General features: G+C 42.8%; 2 protein-coding genes across 2 annotated transcripts in view; one reads left to right on the top strand and one right to left on the bottom strand.

Moving 5' to 3' along the window:
* The window catches only part of Mat1 (CDK-activating kinase assembly factor), a 28,169-nt gene extending 9,809 nt beyond the window's left edge, over positions 1-18,360 (bottom strand). The window contains exons 1-4 of the mRNA XM_065434677.1: positions 18,207-18,360; positions 14,894-15,073; positions 13,334-13,407; positions 8,894-9,064 (exon numbers count right to left, since the gene is read on the bottom strand). Coding sequence (XP_065290749.1) covers positions 8,894-9,064; positions 13,334-13,407; positions 14,894-15,059 — 411 coding nt within the window. The 5' untranslated portion in view covers positions 15,060-15,073; positions 18,207-18,360. The remainder of the gene's footprint in view (positions 1-8,893; positions 9,065-13,333; positions 13,408-14,893; positions 15,074-18,206) is intronic.
* A 156-nt stretch (positions 18,361-18,516) lies between these two features.
* LOC135904085 (immediate early response 3-interacting protein 1) lies at positions 18,517-19,598 on the top strand. The gene is made up of 3 exons (XM_065434678.2): positions 18,517-18,724; positions 18,813-18,908; positions 19,444-19,598. The coding sequence occupies exons 1-3, from the start codon at positions 18,634-18,636 to the stop codon at positions 19,497-19,499; spliced, it is 243 nt and encodes an 80-aa protein (XP_065290750.1). The 5' UTR covers positions 18,517-18,633; the 3' UTR covers positions 19,500-19,598.
* Positions 19,599-20,351: the final 753 nt, after the last annotated feature.

The following is a 20,351-nucleotide window of genomic DNA, read 5'->3' as shown; positions in this document are numbered from 1 at the left end:
CAGGAACCAGAATGCTATCCTGGATTCGGCAGAGCCATGAGCGGAGCGTTAAGGTGCGTCTGCTTGGCTTCATAACTTTTGTACACAAACACACTGCATGTCTCCACAAACGTTACAACCTTCCACACCCTCTCGAGAGTCTGCATTGTCACATGGTTCACTGATACATGACAGTATGATTTCTACCACAATAAGATTTGTCTGGGACCAGGGATCAATCTGATTGTTTTATACCTGCTTGATAATGCGGACTTTGTTACAGAATGTACATTCTTGTGGGGCCAATGTGTGGCTGTGTTTGAAATTCTCAATGGCATATAATGGCTGCTGAATCTCTTGGACACATTCCATCTTACAAATGTGATAGACACGGGGGGCCACTTTTGAGAGCGAAGTTACTGCTATTATAGCTGTGATCGGTGAAGTAGCCTGGCATAGCAAATTCTACAACAAGACTGATCTGATATCCAAACTGGATAGCAGGGATTGTGTCTCTGCCATTAATGACCATTTGCATATTCTTCCCCAAGTTCATTGATTATTTACAGGGAAGAATGAAGAACACACATCCTAGAATGCTCTCAAGTAAACTTGCGCAACATGACCTCGACTGTTACTCACATACAGTGAAAATATTTTCTGCTTATTTACACAGATGCTTGACTTTGGACTGCTTATGCATAAAGCTTGTGCTACAATCTACAAACCAATAAATGAGGTGTGTATCTTGTCAAAATTAGGCCAATGGAGATATGTGTGATCTGCATGAAAGTAATTTATTTATTTATTTATTTATTTATTTATTTATTTATACAGAAAGTAATAAAAAACACTTATTGTATAAATTCTTACAATGCATTGCAAAAAGAAAGAAGAAAAGGATGTGCCATTTTATACTAATGACATTCACTTATTTTTTTCTTGCTAGCCTTTCTGTTGTGGAAGGCTCAAGTTCCCCTTATGTGAGAATCTGTTCTAGCCTCATAAAAACCTCTCTATATCTCATTCCAGCTACATAAAGACAGGATTAAAACTGAAGTACTTGCAAAAAAGACCAGCAGTAGCCACAAGAGAAGTATCAGTCTCAAGTTAAGTCAATGGTCAGAACGGTCATGGCAGCAACACTAGCATTACAAATTTGAAAAGTCATGCTGAATGTCCTGGACGGTGAACTGCTTAATTCAGAATCCGATAGGGTATTTTGCTAATAAGAGGAAAATTTCAGTTTCTTTCAGAGCTTGTTGCTGTTGTGCCTATGCTCATATCAATGAATCATGCATGTAGCTGTAAGAGCTGGGCAACCACAGCACAGTGAGACATTGTGCAAGCAAAAGTGAAGCACTGGACCAGTGCCCGCTTCAATATGCTGACTGTCACTATTTCTTTGAGCTTTCATTTATTTATTAGGCTGAACAAAAGTGAGACCACAAATGTCCGTGCAGACACACTGCCATGATGTCAACATGTGCCCACACATGGTGGGAAGTGTATTAAAAAATTAAATTATGGGGTTTTACGTGCCAAAACCACTTTCTGATTATGAGGCACGCCGTAGTGGAGGACTCCGGAAATTTCGACCACCTGTGGTTCTTTAACGTGCACCTAAATCTAAGTACACGGGTGTTTTCGCATTTCGCCCCCATCGAATTGCGGCCGCCGTGGCCGGGATTTGATCCCGCGACCTCGTGCTCAGCAGCATAACACTATAGCCGCTGAGCAACCACGGCGGGTGGAAGTGTATTAGTGACTGTTAACTAGGTCACACTAATAGGGCGCCTACCACGTTGACATTTCCAAATTCCCTGAGCATTTCCAGTTTTCCCCGAGTGATACAGAACTTTGTTTTAGGTCAAGACGGGCTGACATCATGTCACCCAATGCTGTCACTCTCTAATAAGCATGCTTAAAAAAAAAAAAATTAATCCAGTTTGAACAGTAAGGATTTGTTAACAAGGGGAAATGAGACGTCCACCCAAATGTAGTTAAGTACTACAAGAGTTTCCCTTGTAGCACTTAGCTACGTTTGGGTGGATGTCTCATTTTCCCTTATTAATTACTTCTCTCCATCTTGCAGGTCTCTGCAGAACTATTATGTCAGTAAGGATTAGTGTTTACTTTATTCAAAAAGAAAACAGAAGGGACGGGTTAGTAAAATGCACAGCGAATAAAATATCTTCGAAAAAAGTGGTAAAGCCCATTGCTAATCAAGTCGAACATTTTCAACTATGAATAAAAAGAGATGCATACAAAAGCAAATATTTTCGAATATGAGCCATTTCTATCAACTGATATCAAGCTCATTGGTATGAGGCCTAACAATGCCATAAGTGAGATTCTCTCTCAGTAGCTTGAAAGTCAACCTCACCTGTCCTGACCTACTCTCAACCCGCGCACAACGCCTCAGTGTTGCGTTTCACGTTTTAAAGTTTAGTTGGTTGGATGAGGGGTACTGGCATCTCGGCGTCAGCCAACACTTGTTTATTGAGCTCAAGCTCCTTCAAAGAAGCGGTGGCACTCTTCTTTCCCATTCCTTCCTCAATGAGTCGGTCCTTTCTGTTCTCATCCTTCTTCCGCCGTGCGTTCACCCCACGGACAATTTGTAGCACCCTCTTGGTCAGTTGCACAGTTAACGTCCAATTTTTTTCAGACGCCCTTCTGGCCGCGAAAACGTCCGAAAAATTGGCCAGTCAGAAAAAATGAATATATGTCTCTTACTACCCTTAAGGGCTCAAATCACCACAGACACATCTAAAAAAGCTCTGAAGGCATGCCAGTACATTTATTAGGTATATCGGTGCTCGCATTGTGACAGGAGACGGCGGGTGAATGCGTGTATAATTAAGGAATACATACTGGGCCCTGTGACAATTGCTTCTTCCCACACTTGCTAAGCTTGACCACAATACTTTGTGTATTCTTCACCGCATAAGACTGCTGTATTGAGGCGAAGTTTACTTTCGAAAACTGGCATTATGCAACGCATCGTGCTTCCTGAGCTTCAAAGCCACTGGTGAGGATTACAAAGGCTGAGTCGGCGCCATTGCTAACAGCGGCAAACGTCGAAGTAGCTAGGCCTAGCGTTGCCGTGGTGGTGGCTATGGCTACCAGTGGATCTGCGTGTGAGAGTGCCGGTTCGAGGCAATGAGATAATCAAAATGGTGGCAGTAGTGGCTTTGATTAAGGTCGTTTTGGACCTGTGGTCACGGCAAAAAGTCCAGGAAACCGGACGGCCGAATGGTTCTTGCGTCCGAAATTTCATACGTCTTTATACATTGACTCTATTGGGTACCTGGTGGCGTTGCGAAGCTGTCTGGACTATCGGGCATGCCCAAAAATCGGATGTCCGGAAAATCGGTTGTTGACTATACACTGCAAACTCCTCCAGCCGATGACATGGCATCAAAGACGATTTGTTACGATTCTTGTCTGTTACTCGAGCCAGCATTAGTGCGACTTTTGTTCCCTTTAAATAAAATTACAGCTAATTTTCCCTGATGGAAGCATAAATTCCCAGGGTTTTCTCTGAATATTTCCAGAATATTCAAAATCCCTGAGAGTTCCCGGTTTTCCCGGTTGGTAGACACCCTGCACTAACTAGCAGCCAAGATACGGCAGTTGGCGCATCAAATGCGATATACATGGGTGACAGGACAAGGAAGTAAGGCTTCATATGAGTGGTATGCGTGACTTTGAGCACAGGCTTATGCTGTGAACTCCATGAAGAATCTGCTGGAATGACATCATGGTTGATATCGTTTAGGCACTGCGTAATCATATAAGGGCCAAAGTAACAGCACAATAATTTTTCGGATAGGCGCTCTAAATTACTTCTCTGTGGCAGAGGTTAAACAGCAGGCATCATAGTTTTGCCGATACTAAAGGTGGTAAAGGTGGTGCAACAATCTGTGACGGCTACAGCTGGCACACAGTGACGGAGGACAATGTTATGAATCAAGCCTTTAGGGATTGCGGCACCTTCCCCCACCTCATCTCTTAGCTCGTGCATAATACTTAGATTGATCTACGGGAACCGCTGCCCCTGTGGCAACATTATGGACATGGCTATCACATCGCAGCTAATTTCCCACACAAACCATGCTTCTCCCTCCCAGCGTCGAGACATTGCGTGAGCATATGTTAGTGGGACGCACCCTGACTGGCATCCCAAGTGGCAGCCCCCAGGCACCCTTCCACCCGAGCTCTCTTCTGCTGAGCGCTTCATCGCCGTGGCAGATGCTCACTGGCGTGGGAGTCGGTTACACGGGACTTCTGCTCCTGCGACTTCTCATTCTCACGCTTGGTGTACCACTACCCGGTTAGACCTAGCATGGTGGGTGCATTTACCTGATTTGTCTTGCGGTGAGCCTTTGTCCGTAAGCGTCGTGACTGTTGCACTGTCTTGTATTTTGGGTTACTAAATCTGTACTTTTTTTTTTGGCAATCTGATTCTGGAGCCTTCTCTGCGCCACGTTGGAGAGTTGACGAACCCTGCCATAGCGCCTTTGTGTATTACAGAGTGGGGGAGCATCATGCCTTTTCTTGACCGTTGCTTGTAGGGTGAGCCTGGAGCGAACCCATCTCCCCAAGCCTTGCTATTGTAGTATAGAGCAAGATATCTGGTGGCGACTGTAGTTCATTGGTTGGCAGCAGAAACCAGAAATAGAATAAGTAAGTCCATGCCAACAAGCTCAAGGTGAACTTTTGGAGGATTTACAGGCTTGAGGAAGCTAGCTGATTGCATAGGCAGACTCTTGCAGCGTCGACCACTGTGGCATATCTTTACATAATGCCTGCCGGTCTCACTAATTTTGTTCAATATAGTACAGTAAGACCTAATTAAATCTGATCTCATGGAATTGGAAAATATGGCTGAATAACATAATGTCGAATTATTGAATTTACCTAGAAGGCAGCAAATGCTTACATTAACATGCCTTTGCTTGTTGAAGAAATCTGCAACCGTAGTTTATACCTTGCGCAAAATCAGCACAGAAACTGCAATTCTCATCATCTCATGACTGAAAAAGGTACGTTGGCAATGCTGGTGTCACTGCGTGGACCATGCAGCTTTGCTCTTTTCTTCTGTGGCCTTTTGTTTAGGCCTGACTGGAGAGAGACGCGTTTGCACCTGGCCAGGCACGGCCAACGCCTCTGTTGCAAGTAGGTTCTCTCTTTCCCTCACAACCTTCAAGATAACAATGTTGACGTGGCGCTGCGCGTTTCTTTCTTCTTCTTCTTGCTTTTCTTTTTTTTAAATGTTACATATTGGAGGTTATGCGTTTTCTCTACGAGGTGTCCTGCTGAGAAGCGGCACCAGGTAATGTATAAAACATGGCAGCCGTGACACTTATCAGCACTCGAAGTAGCAAAAAGCATAGCCTTTGAGATTCGTGGCTGTTACTTAAAGGAAAGCATTGCTGGGATGCGTGTTTGGATGCCACCTATGTAGAGTCGCCGACCGTTTATTCGGACCTCACGGGGACTACGGAAATGTCCGAATAAACAGGTGTCCGAAAAACCAGATTAAGAAAAAAAAAGGAAATCCTTTATTTCCACGTACTTATTCGGACTCGGCAGTAGGGTTGAAGAAATCGCGAATGCACCATTGCATGCTGTTCCATTTATGCGCAATCAGATAAGCCTGAATCTCGGAGAGGGTCGTACAGTCACTATAGGTGGCTGAAAGCACAGTCACTGCTTGTACACACTCCGCATACGACGGCAGCGTAGCACACGGTGTGTCATCTTCCGACTCGGAGTCATCGTCCGGCAGTGCAACAGAAACCTGACGAATGATCTCGCCGTAGCCGAGTTCTGCACATGTCAGTACAGCAGTGTCAGCACCTGTGAAACTGTAAAATGAGACGGTGTCCGGAATCGCAATGCAACCGCTGCGCAGGTCTCCGCAGAACATTTTCGGCATCAGTAGGGAGCATATTGGAAGGCAACAAATCCTAGGCCTACCGGAACCCACTTGCGGCATTCCCCAGCGCAGTCTACGCGGGCACTGTTGGTGCCATTAGACACTTGACGCTATGTTTCTGTATGCCGCGTTGGATCACCGCAACCATGACACAGCACACAAAGCAAACACCACCACACCATCACGCCAACACCAGTCGCACAAACGAAAAACGTGGCCTACTCGCAGCGTCGTGCACGAAGAAAGAAACAAATCTGCTGCTGGATTGTCTTGACATGGCTTACTAAGCTGAGACCGGAACTGTTGTAGCCACTCTATCAAACCAGGCAGAAATGATGATGATGAGTGGGGATTTGCAGTAGTGCCACTTCGTGGGGCAGCAAGGAGGCTCCGTTCAAAACGAAAATGGCGTTCAGCAAGTCAAACCATGCACCGGCCAGAGTCGGTGCATGGTGCTCTCGATCGAGTTGTCTCAAGGAGTGTCTGAAAAATCAGACGAGAGGTTGCAAGGTGTCGGAACTTTCGGCAGTTGTTATACATTATGGTCTATGGAGAGAATGGCAGTGCCGCCAAGCAGACCAAATAATTGAGCACATCCGAATTTATGGAGTCCAAAAAATCAGTCGGCAACTGTATAGTCATCAGCATGCAGCCGGTGCAGCTACAAGAGTACAATGCAGGCCGACGACACAGCAAGCTGCGCGTTTCATAAGTGCATTTTACAGCACAGCTTTAGTTCCTTCGGCGAGCGTCGGCGGCACTTCTCCTCTACTACCCCCTTTCCTCCTGCTTTCTCCTCCCTGTTGGCGCTGAGCCGTGTTCCCTCAAGGGCTGCAGAAGATAGCGCTACCCTTTTCTTTCTCAACACAAACCACTTCTCTCTTGGTGGAGCAAAGGCGCATTTATAGACAGATGCTTTTGGTGCACGTTGCTTGTGGCCAGTCTTCAATTTGCACTGCACCAGCCAAAATGACGTCCTTCGACACACGCGCCGTCAGCTGCTCTCTTCAGAGCACGCACAGAATGATCCCCACCCCGCACGCCACTCTGAATGGCTGTCTTCGACTGTCGGATCCTTTTTTCCCCGTGCCATGCATTGTGGGTCAGCTCAATCAGTGCAATGAACGCACGGATAGGGCAAGAGCCATCCCGACGTCAGGCACATTGCACCACGTTGGCCGTGTTCGGTTATGTTTGCTGCACCGGTGCGTTGAACTATACACGTAGTTATTGTCGCAAGAACAATGCTACGTCACATTGTTCTTGTCAACGTGGCGTCGTGCGTAGCGCTCACGCTATGTCGGACTATATATGCACCTTGATCGAGCGACTTTTTTCGTACTTTCTCTTGTTCAAATTTTTGTATAATTCGAATTTCCGTAGCATCTCCTTGGAATTCAAATTACTGAGCTTTTACTGTATAGATGCAGAAGGAAGTGCATAAAAAATAAGAGGCATGTGCAAAAAGAACAGCGAAAGAAGGGAGAGACGCCCCTCCGTTGCTAGGTGATGCTAGTCTGACCGGATGATGCGCTAGCACAACCTGATGTGTCATCGCCTCCGCAATAAAGAAAGCTCCCTCTCACATTTTTCTCCACCGTCGCCACCCTTGGTTATCCGAACCCATGCACCGCAGCGCTCGCTTTCTGCATCTTTCCGTCTGCCTCCTGGTTGCTGTGGTGGCAATCTAACAATCCCCAGATTTCTGAACATTATTTCATAGTACAGTGAAACCTCGTTACTACGAACACCACATTGACGAACTTTTCAGAAATCCCCTGCTTACTTATAGTTTCAATGTAGCAATATTTCAGTACTATGAACTTCAGAATACCGAACTTTTCAGAACAACGATCGTTATTCAGTTTCCCTGTGATATAAACAACTTCTCAGTACTACGAACTAATACTCTTCCGAGCGTCCTTTACAGCAGCCGAAGTAGTAGGCTAGCAGACGACAAGGCACAGAGAACAGACATCATAGACAGGCATCATCGGAAAACCTGAGATGGCGCCCAAGAACGAAAGAATGCGGGCGAGCTGAAGTGATGGTTCATCAGGTTTTGCCAGCGCATGCTCTACCCGGAAAAGTGCTGCCTAGCAACAGAGGTGCGTTTGCACTTTTTTTGCAGCTACGCTCGGTGAAATGTAACCTCCGTACTCGCGAGATGTCACATGGTTGTCACATGGTTGCACTTTCCAGACGGTGTTAAGGTGCGCTTGCGTTTTTACATAGTTCAGGTGTCCACCTCCAGCGAGACAGTTGTGGTGTCCACGGCAAGAAATGTGAAAAACAAACAAAAATTATAAACAATGTGCTTTGTAGGTGAAATGGAGCTACCATTTTGTTGGTAGTTTTCTCGGCATCAGTGTCTGTTTTGTGCGTGCGACTCTTATTATACGGTACTTCATTGGTGTACGGCAGCAGAATCTATGGAAAATAGTAACAGCACATACCGAAAGCCATGCGCGACATTTTCGTGGATAGCTCATTGGGTGAAAACTTATGAACTGATGGGCGGAAAGGTTAATTTTGGGGCTTTCACTATAACAATCTTTCAGAATAACAAATAAATTACCACGATCCCCTGAAGTTTATTATATCAAGATTTCACTGCACTGAGATGCTGTCCACATGACAAGGAAACTGAATAAAAATTGTTATTCTGAAGAGTTAGTCTGAAGAGTTGTTATTCTGAAGAGTATTCTGAAGTTCGTACTAGTACTGATATGTTTTTACATTGATACTATAGGCAGTCAGCAAGGAATTTAAGAGAAATATGTTACTCTGAAAGGTTTGTTAATGTGGTGTTCGCAGTAGTGAGGTTTCACTGAACACAGCATTCACCATGAAGAAAACTAATAAGATCTCTCCAGCACCATGCCACACGAGCAAAATCTACCAGCCATTAATGCTGCCCAAAAAAGCATGCTGAATGAGTTCCAGAAAATATAAACAGTGACTGCATACCTTTCCTTTTTGTATTTGGGACTTATTTTCCCTCTTGTACTGCTCAACTTTCCGCCGTGTTGCCTCGACGTCAATTTCATTGGCCAGGTTGTAAATTATGGTTTCAACTTCCTCGAGATAGTCATTATAAGCCCGCAGCGTTTCAAAGTCCTCCTCACGCTTGTTGTAGTCCTGAAAGCCAAATTAGAGTCCCATATATTAATGCCATCATAAGCAGTCAACATAACAATTCTAGCCTCTTTTGACGACAAAACGCCAAGAGGCAAGGTAAGTAAAAAATGTACTCAATGACTGAATTTTGCTAAATGCTAGACACAACTGGTTTGAGTGGAAAAACTAAAAAACATAACGCTAGAAATCTGAGCTAGTTGGTAAGGATTCATAATGCAAAAAAGGGGTAAGGCGTGCAGACATGGACACAAGAGAAGAGAAGTGGACAACACAGACATAAATAATTGCTATGTCTACTAGAGCACACTTTGTTTATTGTGCATTATGTCAGCACAGTATCAATGATTAAATCATAAAAAACTTCGATTCAAGATAAAAGCATGTTGCAAACATAGTTTACTATCACAATTTCTTTCATCAGGTTACATAAAGGGCTAGTGCGTGGAGGCACTGAAGCTTGTATAAGTGAACGAAACAAAGTGAAAGTAAATTCTGGAACCCAACTTGCCAAAACCACAATGTGATTATGAGGTGCACCATAGTGGGGGGACTCCAGACTAATTTTGTCCACCTGGGCGTTCTTTAACGCGCACCCAATGCATGGTATACAGGCATTTTTGCCTTTTGCCCCCATCAAAACGCAGCCGCCATGGTTGAAATCTGGTCTCGCGACCTTGTACTTAGAAGCGCAATGCCATGGCCACTAAGCCACCACGGCAGGTATGAGCAATTTGATTTAGCAGGAAAGGTAGAGTGTAGGTTAAGGTTAATTATTAATTAATGTTGATTAAACATACGTTCACTGACCTAACTTTCAAAACACAGATGAGAAAAGTGTAGCACATTCCACGAAACACCTGAATGCAACCATTGTACAAAGCATACAAGGGCTATTATTTATCTTATGTATGCAAAACACATTAGATAGACCAGACATTTACTTTCTTTTTTCTTTTTTTTGCCTTTCAAACAGAGTGCAAGAATAATTCCACTTGCATTGTTGCTGCACTAGGCACCGTCCACTGGCACAAATGATCGAGGAGCACAGGGCCTGTGTGTAGTATTGGATTTTGCATTACATTATTTTTATATTTTTCAGGTCATCCATTCACTGTGACAGCAAGGAGTATGATGTAGCTACATGTCTATACTGTAGTGTACCATAGTAGTTAGGGTGATACGTCCCCAGGTATCCAGGTCCTGAGCTCAGAAAATGTAGCCAAGAAATTATCTAAAATTGCCAAAAACTAGCTTACTTAGATTGCAGGAGACAAAAACGGCACAGGAGGTAGCCAAGCTGTGACTAATTGAGGTTTTTTTTAGCGCACGAAAAGGACAGTGGCAAGACGCGCTGTGTCTGCGTCTTGCCACTGTCCTTCGTCCCTTTTCGTGCGCTAAAAAAAAAAAAGCCTCAGTTATGAACCAACACGCCCTAACCTACGCTCTTTCATGTGACTAATTGTTAACCAGAGGAACACATGCTCCACACTACCCAACGTGATGACACTACTTGAATGATGACAGAAATGTTTATATCATTCCTCTTATATCATAACCTCTTGCTCAGCTAAAAAACAATTAAAATGTCAGCAACACCAAAATGGACACCCTTTTCTCTCACATGTGATGCTAGACATTAGCATACTACGACGTTCTAAAAAGAAATTTTTTCACTCTTTTCTCTCACATGTGATGCTAGACATTAGCATACTACGACGTTCTAAAAAGAAATTTTTTCACGAAGATCTTGAAAACATTATGCGCGTTAACCCCCAAAAATTCTGGAATCTGGTCACCCCGTGCAAAAGTCGTACTCAAAACATTTCTTTGATTAACCATGATGGCTTACATGTCCCTGATATTGAGCGCGCGGATGTCATGAATTCATATTTTACCTCCGTGTTCACCCACGAACCTGCACTTCGTACTCCCCCAATATCTGCCACTAGTTTTTCCCTAATGCCACCAGTTTTTATAACCCATGAAGGTATCGCTAAACTCATCGACAACCTTAAGCTGTCAAGCGCTCCTGGGCCAGACAACATAACTGCCAAAATATTGAAGGGCACCGTGAGCATTTCTAGCCGTATTTTGCAAATTATTTTTCAGCAATCTGTTTCAAACGGCGAAATACCAAATGATTGGAAAACTAGTAAAGTAACCCCAGTATTTAAGGCGGGCAATCGATCCCATCCTTCTAATTACCGCCCAATTTCATTAACATCTATTCCATGCAAGCTGCTGGAGCACATTTTATATTCGCAGATCGCATCACACCTCGACAATAACGCTTTCTTCTATGAAAAACAGCACGGTTTTAGATCAGGCCATTCATGCGAGTCCCAGCTTTTCGAATTCACCACAGACCTTCACTTAAACTTGGATTCTTCTTTTCAAACTGACGTCATTTACCTAGACTTCTCCAAAGCCTTCGATCGCGTTCCACATCGTCGTTTAATGGCAAAACTGTCCTGCCTCCACATTAACCCTTTAATTTTGTCATGGATTGACTGCTTTCTCCGCGAACGCTCACAATATACAGTAATAGGGAACCACAGATCGCAAAATACTACAGTCATCTCTGGTGTCCCCCAGGGATCAGTGCTGGGACCACTCCTTTTTCTGATATTTATAAATGATCTTCCTAATGCCATATCATCTTGTATCCGCCTCTTCGCAGACGATTGTGTCCTTTACCGCCGCATATCTACTCCCGATGATCAGGCTCTGCTTCAACGCGACTTAAATCTCATAGAAACCTGGTGTGCGACATGGCTTATGCAACTGAATATTTCCAAATGTAAGTTCATGCATGTATCAAGAAAGCGAAATAACCTCAGCTATCCGTATTCATTAAATTCTACACCACTCTCTGAAACAGAATCATACAGGTATCTCGGAATCATCGTGAACAACAAACTAACATGGTCTGAACACATTTCAAAACTTTGTACAGATGCTTCTAAGTTACTTGGGTTTATCAGACGATCCCTCGCTTTTTCACCCCGTTCTGTCCGTCAACTCGCCTACGTAACATTCATCCGTTCGAAACTCGAATATGCCTCGGCGATCTGGAATCCCCATCAGAACTATCTAATCGATCAGCTTGAAGCCATCCAAAATCGCGCGGCCCGTTTTATCACATCGCAGTATGACAGACGACACAGTATAACTCTTATCAAGGCATCCCTTGATCTTCAACCCCTGGCACTTCGGCGTAAAATTTCACAACTTTGCCTATTTCACAAATTATACTATACCTTCCCACAGCTAAGAAATTCTGTATTACACCCGCCGCTTCGCACCTCACGCCGTCTTTTCAACTCCTTAAGTTTGCAGCGCATACATGGCTCCACAAACTCATTTAATAAATCTTTTTTACCTAGCTCCATTACATTGTGGAATGACTTACCCGATTCCATAGTTACTGAAATAGAACCTAATAAATTCAGGCACTTATTAACAACACATTTCAAGAGCTGAGTTATTTTGCCGTGTTTTTGAATGTGTATGCGTGTTTTGTTTTGTTTCCAAGTTGTTCTTTCCAAGTTGCTTTTTTGTTTCGTTTCCAAGTTGTTTGTATCCAAGTTGTTGATGCTACTAAATGATGTTAATGTTGAACATGTATCCTGCACTCTGTATTGCTTTTTGTTGTTACCGACCATTGCATATGTAACGACCGCTCCCCCCCCCCCCCTTATGTAATGCCCTAATCCAAGGGCCTTTAAGGGTAAATAAATGAAAAAAAATTTACTGTATGATACATTAAATGCTCACTGTTGTTCTAAGTGCATATGACCATGCTCTGAACTGACATTTGTCAATTTCTTGTCATGTTTTTCCTCTTATAATCCATTGCACTTGGTTTTGCCCAGCCATGTTGAATTTTAGCGTTGCCCAAAAAGGTCATGGGACCAGTTTAGCAGGAATGCTGTATCGCACAGTTGATATTCAGGTCCCTTCTGCCTTAGCAGTACATGATTGGTGCTACCAGAAGCAGTGAGCTCTAGCCACTTAGCTAAGTGGCACCTTGTCTCTGTGTCATTTAAAAAAGCTTGTTGACGGGTGCACTAAGTGGCTCTATGCTACTCTTGGGATCTTGGAACAGCAGCTCTAGATTTTTCCTGTCGGATCACATCCTTCAATATAGGCCAATTACTGAGTTCAATATTTGAGGTCTTGAAGAAAAAATACAAGCTCTGACTTGAGTAAATGCTGTTCAATACTATCTGGGAAAATAAAATCAAGAATAAAAACAAAACAGTGTACCTTGAGTATCTTCCGTCTTATGTCCACCTCCTTCTCTACTTTCGAATCTTCAAAAATTTGCAGCCGAAAATTGCCTGCAAATTGTTCAAGTAGTAATTTATGTCGGTTGCAGACAAAATAAGTATGAGCTTTCAGTGGTTGTCATAAGATGTTGTGTTAGCAGGTACATAACCACACAAACACACATACGCACATGCACACAAAAAGAAACAGCTACCGAGAAGCTATTCTGTATATCCTTGGAGTGAACTAATACAGACGACTTTCATTAAATAATGTGTAGCTTTCAGCAAGTAGTTGCCGTATTATGGTTGAATCAGCTTCATATATGAAACCTTGGGACACTGGAAACACCTGTCCATATTAAGACACATATGGGATACTCTTAAGTAAGTACCTTCTCATGACGCGAGTATGTTTATATGCACTGGTTTAACCATGACACTTCCATCAATTCACACCTGAAAGAATATGCAGAGCGGCACAAATTTCCTAAGTTCGAATAAAATTACAGAATTGGGAAGGGACGGAATTATGTGTAACTTATGAACACAATACAACTGAAATTAAAAGCCAAATTGGAAGATGTCCTATAATGAGATCTCCACTGTAACAGTATGTAAAAAAAGAAAGGAGATAAGTTGTAAACTGTAGCTGTTGTTTTATGAACATCAAGCCCATACACAGTGTTCAACGCTTTTACTGGAAGTGAATTCATAACTGACTTAATCTAACATTAGTAAATAAGCCTTCCTCAAATGCCACAAAGAAGCTGCTTATATTCTTCCACTTGCATTTTGCGATTTCACTAGTACTTGATTATTCCAACCTAAATCAGCACAACACACTTAGCCAGAAAAGGCTGCATTTTGACACTTGTGTGACACAATGATACATCAGTATGTCCCTATCTATTGTTTGGAAAATGAAGCTTTACACATGAATTTTCCGATGAAATTGTGCTCAGAGGAACTGCCATTTAGAATCACAATTTAATGGGTGCACGTCTGCAATACCAATCACTTACATACTGTCCGAAGAGGGACAGTGAATATTTTGAAGGCAATTTATGTCCCGCTGAAAAATGCAAATTTTCAGCTTGCCCTATAAACAGTTTCAAGTGAAAATGGCACCTCACCATGAGTAACTACCTATGTATTTCCCAATTTCCAACACACACCTCTTTCCAAGTAAATTGGTCCAAAAATTGTCTCCATGTTAGCTACGTACGAAACCAAAAGTGTGCTCAAGGCATTGGCAGCAGATTGCCATCAGTGACAATGTCATTGTCGCCACAAGATAGCGATGGAGTGAGTTTTTGATTAAGATGGTGATGATGATGCACCAATTAATGCTCATAGAAAAGTTAAGTAGACTACATTTACATTATGCTTATCAAATGTTGGTATTTGCACATTATTTCCCTATTAGGTAACAACAAGAATGTATAGCTAAATGCCAAAATTATAAAATAAAAGAATTTGTATTGGGATTTCTTCTATTTTGCATAGTTATGTCGCACAACAGCAACAATGGTAAATGTGAAAGTTAAACACTGACCTCTTCTCAAAGGCACATTACACTGTGGACAGGCCCCTGAACCCTTAACAAAGAGCAGTTCAACGCAGTTGTCACACAGGGCATGGCCGCAGACATTCACCATAAGCCGCAATGAGGGGTTGCGATACTTTGTCGTCCGGCATCGTGGGCAAGCCAATTCATCCATGGCTGCAAGTGAAACTGTTCCAAACAAGGTCAACGAAGCATCAGAATTTGAAGAACTTAGGACACACAGAATAAGTTTGAAATGCTATAGACTTGGGGGCTTACTTTTCCGAAAATTTTCTGAGCATGGATTTATAATAAAGTGCATCTCCCCGTCTCCACATAATACACCTCAAAAAGGAGTTCTGCCCTGATATTTTATTGCAGCTCTGAGCTTGCAGTCATCAGCACTTTAGTTAGTGGTCCAAGAAAACACTAGATTGCAGAAGGGCACGCACTGGGTTTGGTTGGTTCATGATTATGAGTAGAAAACAGCATTCACTAGACACAGACCACAGCAGTGACTAGGGTCAGTGCTATGGTGTGTGTGCCCTCTTCGTCATTTTGTTTAGTGCAGTTTTCTGCTCGTACTATATTGCATTTCATTTTTCTTTACCAGTGCAATCAAGAACACCATAACTATGAGTAACTGCAGAAAATGGAGAACATATAGTGAGTGCCGCTATAACGAGGCTGAAATAAAACTAATAGTGGTAAGCAATATTGTCACTTTTAGGTTGTTATGCAATTTGTCATGTACAGTGGCACAAAGTGCAATTATTAGGGTGTATTTTTGCATCTCAAATGCTGTAGCCACATGAAGACGGGCCCATCTTATCAGACTGTACACAACATGGCCGATTACTGTAGCACATTTTCAAACATGAGCAATTACCTCAAGATAACCTAAAGCATGCGATGACAGCTTTATAAATAGGGGACAGCATGACAGCTACCAATGAAAGCGCTTACTGCTATCGTGGCCAGTAAGTCTTGAGGGCACAAGTTTGCCCGAAAAGACCTTTCCTGTTTGTCATCGGGTTGTTCTCCCTCCTGCGTATTCACTGTCACTACACCCCCGACAGTTTGACACAAAAGCACAGAGCTTAACGGCAGGAAAATGGAACATAATGTTGAAACAAAGCTGCAACACAGTGAACACAATGGCATTCAGCATGCATTGTAGCACTATGTGCAATAGCCTGTAGCTGAACCTTCAGCCGACCAAATGGTGCTTGCATGCTAGCAAGCACAGCTGTTTATCAATCAACTTGCCAATAGTTGTTTCCATGTGTACATTATTTTATGCATGAACAGTAGGCATGTCTTCGAGCTTAACTCTTTCTTTACTGCTAGAAATGTACTCATTTTCATGCTTTTATATCGTAACATTTTATTTCAAGACAGCAGTTGCAACATATACTGCAACACATAAATTTATGGCTTGATCACGGCTGTTTCGAATGGATGCGTATCGGTAGTAATTGCTCAGGCAACTTTTTAGAATTCTTATATGAAACTTCTATTTTAGTTTAAGTGCTGAGAGTAAAACAAATTAAAATACACAAAATGTGCATTTGGTTACTAGTTCCCAAATTTTGCAAGTCAGCTCTCTCTCTCTCTCTCTCTCTCTCTCTCTCACACACACACACACACACACACACACACACACACACACACACACACACACACACACACACACACACACACACACACACACACACACACACACACACACACACACACACACACACACACACACACACACACACACACACACACACACACACACACAAAATAAGGTTATGAACTTTAGTTGACATCAATGCTAGCTATTGTGACACGCATGCTATGCGGGAAAGCAACAGCTTTGCGAAAATTAATAAGTTCCCAGTGCACAGGGAGCATTTGTTTTTACTCATACCAGCAGACACCTGGTTTATTTTTTATTGCACTCTTCAGGCTTGCGAAGCAATGGTTGCCAGGTCTGGAAGCATGCAGAAGCCTTCTCATACTTGATTATTGCATTCAATCAGTTTTTCTATGCAAGCAAGGTGGTTTAGTGTGTGTTCAATTGGCACTGGCGCCTCCACATGGTTTGATCAGTACCTGTACAATGCTGTACAGAAATGGGAAGTGTTGCATGATATTGTACAGTAATGAATAACGGCACCTGCATAGACAGCGTTATAAATGTAAGAGATTACAGGGCTAGTCAAGCTTTGGTCGAAGGTTGGTCTATAATAAATTGTGTGCTCTTGTGCGAGTGAAAACCCCACATGACAGGAAGGATTGTTCGTAATAATTTATACATAAGCTGTCAAAGGACTGATAGATAAAAGCAACCCATGGTGGGGAAAATAAAGTTGCACTTGATATTATTCGAAAACAATTACCGAAATAACAAACACTCATAAGCATCTGCCGCTGTTTGAGACAACCTGACAGAAGTTTCTGGGTCTTCACTGCTTCCATTTGAAAAGTATGATGCCAAGTTCACCAAAACGCAAATTTTGCGCCTTTTTATTGTAGATGCACTGGAGGCTAGTCTCAATACGTCCAGTCGAAGTTTAATTTTTCCAAACTGCCCAATATGACAAAAATTCTAAAATCTGAGAAATAGGTAAAGACCAGTCGTAATTTCAGACGGAATTGCAACATAAATGTTCAACAACGCGTAGAAAAAAACTGTTGATCGAATTCACCGATTTCTACAGGCGCGGTAATGAATTAATGTGTGGATGTCGTTCTCAACCAGAAACTTGGTTTAGCATGAGTGACATTTTCAACTCTCGGGATACGGAACCATACATAACGCAACCTGTGCGTGATGGTGGGGATGGCAAGTTTCAGCCAGCTCGAATCCCTCTCTCGTTGGGCACAATGATGACGCTGTTCTTTTTATCTGAATTGAAGGCTCACCGTGACCTTGTTCGCAAGGTTGGTATTTCATTTCAAGGATACGTACTATGTAGAGTTGCGAGAGAGCACTACGAGTGATGTAAAGGAACTGAACGTTACTCCACGTTAAAACTTGCGGCGCTTAAATTTCGATCCGGATCGGGCTTGGTCGCGATCAAAAGTGGTCGTGTGGCAGCGGTATTGACAACTTGCAGTTGAACTCATTGCTAATTGCTACTGCAGTAACACTACGCGGGAACATAATAAACGTTTACTCTAGACTCGCAACGTTTCCGCTTAGCGCTTGGCGCTCATGCATCAAGCTCGTCGGCAGCAAACTCACTATGCGAAGTCACAGACATATGAATTTAACAAGAGTCGCTACCGAATACTACTAAACGGCCATAAGTTAACAAGATGGATTTACCCAGTTTTGAAGCAGTTTATACACCGAACGATGGCATCATGAATGGCATAGAAACTGCGGGAAACTTCGCCATTATTTACGCGATGTCGACGACGTTTGTTGGACGTTTGGAGAAGGAGCAACGGGACAGGTTGGGACAGGCCTGAAGAACGAACAATACGAACAGGAACGAACTTGTTGTTGAATACTATAGTTCGTTGTCGATTAAATTTTATAATTGATATATACTTCCCACGCAACAACCAAAGCGTTTTTTTCGTACACGGCGCTTTTAAATCTTACGATACTTTTCATTGTCGATGCTGTGCGTCGCCACGTGCGTTTTGTCGGGCTGTTTTGCGTGTCGCTGTTCGTGCCATGCATTGAGGTGTGAGCAAAATTCTGTCTAATTGAGGTCTTGTTTTCTGCCTTCCAGTCAGACTACCTCATGGCGTTCACTCTGTACAGCTTGATCGAAGCAGCGCTGTTATGTGTCAATGCCATTGCCGTGCTGCACGAGAAGCGATTTCTGGAAAAGAGTAAGATACTTTACACTTGGTCCTGCTGGTTGTCAGCTGCAGGGCGTCAAAGCTGTGTCGTTCATACGCGAATTTGCTTTTGTTCCAGTAAACTGGGGCCGAGAGCAAGCCGCGCATGGGTTCGAGCCTGGTGCTAAGTCGCAGATAATTAATTTGATCCATTCTGTGCGGACGGTTATGAGGAGTAAGTAACTTCACTACTCTGGCTATCCCGTATCGTGCTTGCGTGTAAAGCCGCGTTTTGATCCCTCTGTAAGGCAGTTGTGAGCTGTTGTGAGCAGTTATCAGCTGCGATAATACGCACATTTTTTTTAGCAGGAAGGTGTTGAACCCTGCTCGGCAAACGTTGACGTACCGGACATTATATCGTCGTTTAAAATAGTGCCCAGATTAGGCATTGATTATACGGAGAGTAATAAGAAGCAACGTTTCTCATCGCGAGTCCTTTCTCTAGTTAATGCTGTGTAACTTCACCGTTATAGGTATTAATTTCGTTTTGCGGTTGTTTTGTGCGAGAGTTTCAGACTAAAGATAAACGCTTATTGCATTGTGGTGCCTGCAGCTAATCCTGTAGACAGCGATATTGCTAAGGGTAGTTATTTACTTATCTTTCATTCGTTACTATAGTTCCGTATTTTTGTTTCATTCGTTGCTTGAGTGTACAATCTGCTTGCACGCTGCAAACTGAAGCAGAACACGCTATACATTTTCTGTTTCAGTACCGCTGATCTTCTTCAACAGCGTGGTCATAATTTTCAAGTTACTCTTTGGATGACTAATGGCTTCGCTTGGTGTTACACGCTGCTTTCGTGCAAATATAATTTTTTGTACATGTGTGCTTGTCAGGTGAATAAAATTTCTGGCTGTTTTCCTATGCCTTATGGAAGCAATTTTATTGTATGCTTAGAATTTCTATGCTCCCGTTTGATTAGATCGAGCTCTTGTTGAGGAACATTATCGCAATAACCTGTAGATTCAATATAATATTGAAAGGAGCGAAAAACTGGAGATTTGTGTGAGCTAAAGTGACTAAAGGCTCAGTGCCAGTGTACTGGTGAGTCATGTCAAATGCAGCAGTGACAATTCTTGACGGATTATATGGACTGTACATTCTTCGAGAAAAAAAAAATTAGGGAGTGTTTTGTTCCGAGCTTTCAGAGATGGGCAACTTGACATGAATGACATAGGTCAACCAAAAGGGCGTGAAAGCTTGTTGATTGGTTGCTCCTTTGTGTAATAGTGCAACTTGCTCTTGTTGACTGGCTAAGCATTAGCCAATATGCAGTAATATAAGTTGAAATGAAATAAATAGAAATTTTGATATCAAGAGTTAGCTAATACAGATATGTAAAAGTGCTGAAGGCTTTTTTTCTCCTAAGCCAGTTGCCAAAAAGGCCTTGCAGTGCAGGTCCTTGTACCTTCATGCCTGGTTTGTCACCTGTGGTTGTTAGTTTCTGGTATGCTAATTTTACTATTACTTTTATGAAACCAGCTGGAGATCATTTTGCCAGTGCAATCTAGGATGCCACAGAGACAATATACTCAATTTCATAGATAGCAGGTAACAATAGAGAGACTGTTTCCCCTGCTCGCATTCGCGAGCAAAAACTAGTGTGTTCCATATGAA

Source organism: Dermacentor albipictus, chromosome 1 (assembly GCF_038994185.2).
Source record: "Dermacentor albipictus isolate Rhodes 1998 colony chromosome 1, USDA_Dalb.pri_finalv2, whole genome shotgun sequence".
In the NCBI taxonomy this organism is placed as follows: domain Eukaryota; kingdom Metazoa; phylum Arthropoda; class Arachnida; order Ixodida; family Ixodidae; genus Dermacentor; species Dermacentor albipictus.
This window is presented reverse-complemented; position numbering and strand designations above follow the sequence as displayed.

Coding starts and splice junctions, on each gene's coding strand:
- LOC135904085 (XM_065434678.2), top strand. CDS start 18,634: ATGGCGTTCACTCTGTACAGCTTGATCGAAGCAGCGCTGTTATGTGTC. Junction 18,725..18,812: donor GAAGCGATTTCTGGAAAAGA/GTAAGATACTTT, acceptor CTTTTGTTCCAG/TAAACTGGGGCCGAGAGCAA. Junction 18,909..19,443: donor TGTGCGGACGGTTATGAGGA/GTAAGTAACTTC, acceptor TTTCTGTTTCAG/TACCGCTGATCTTCTTCAAC.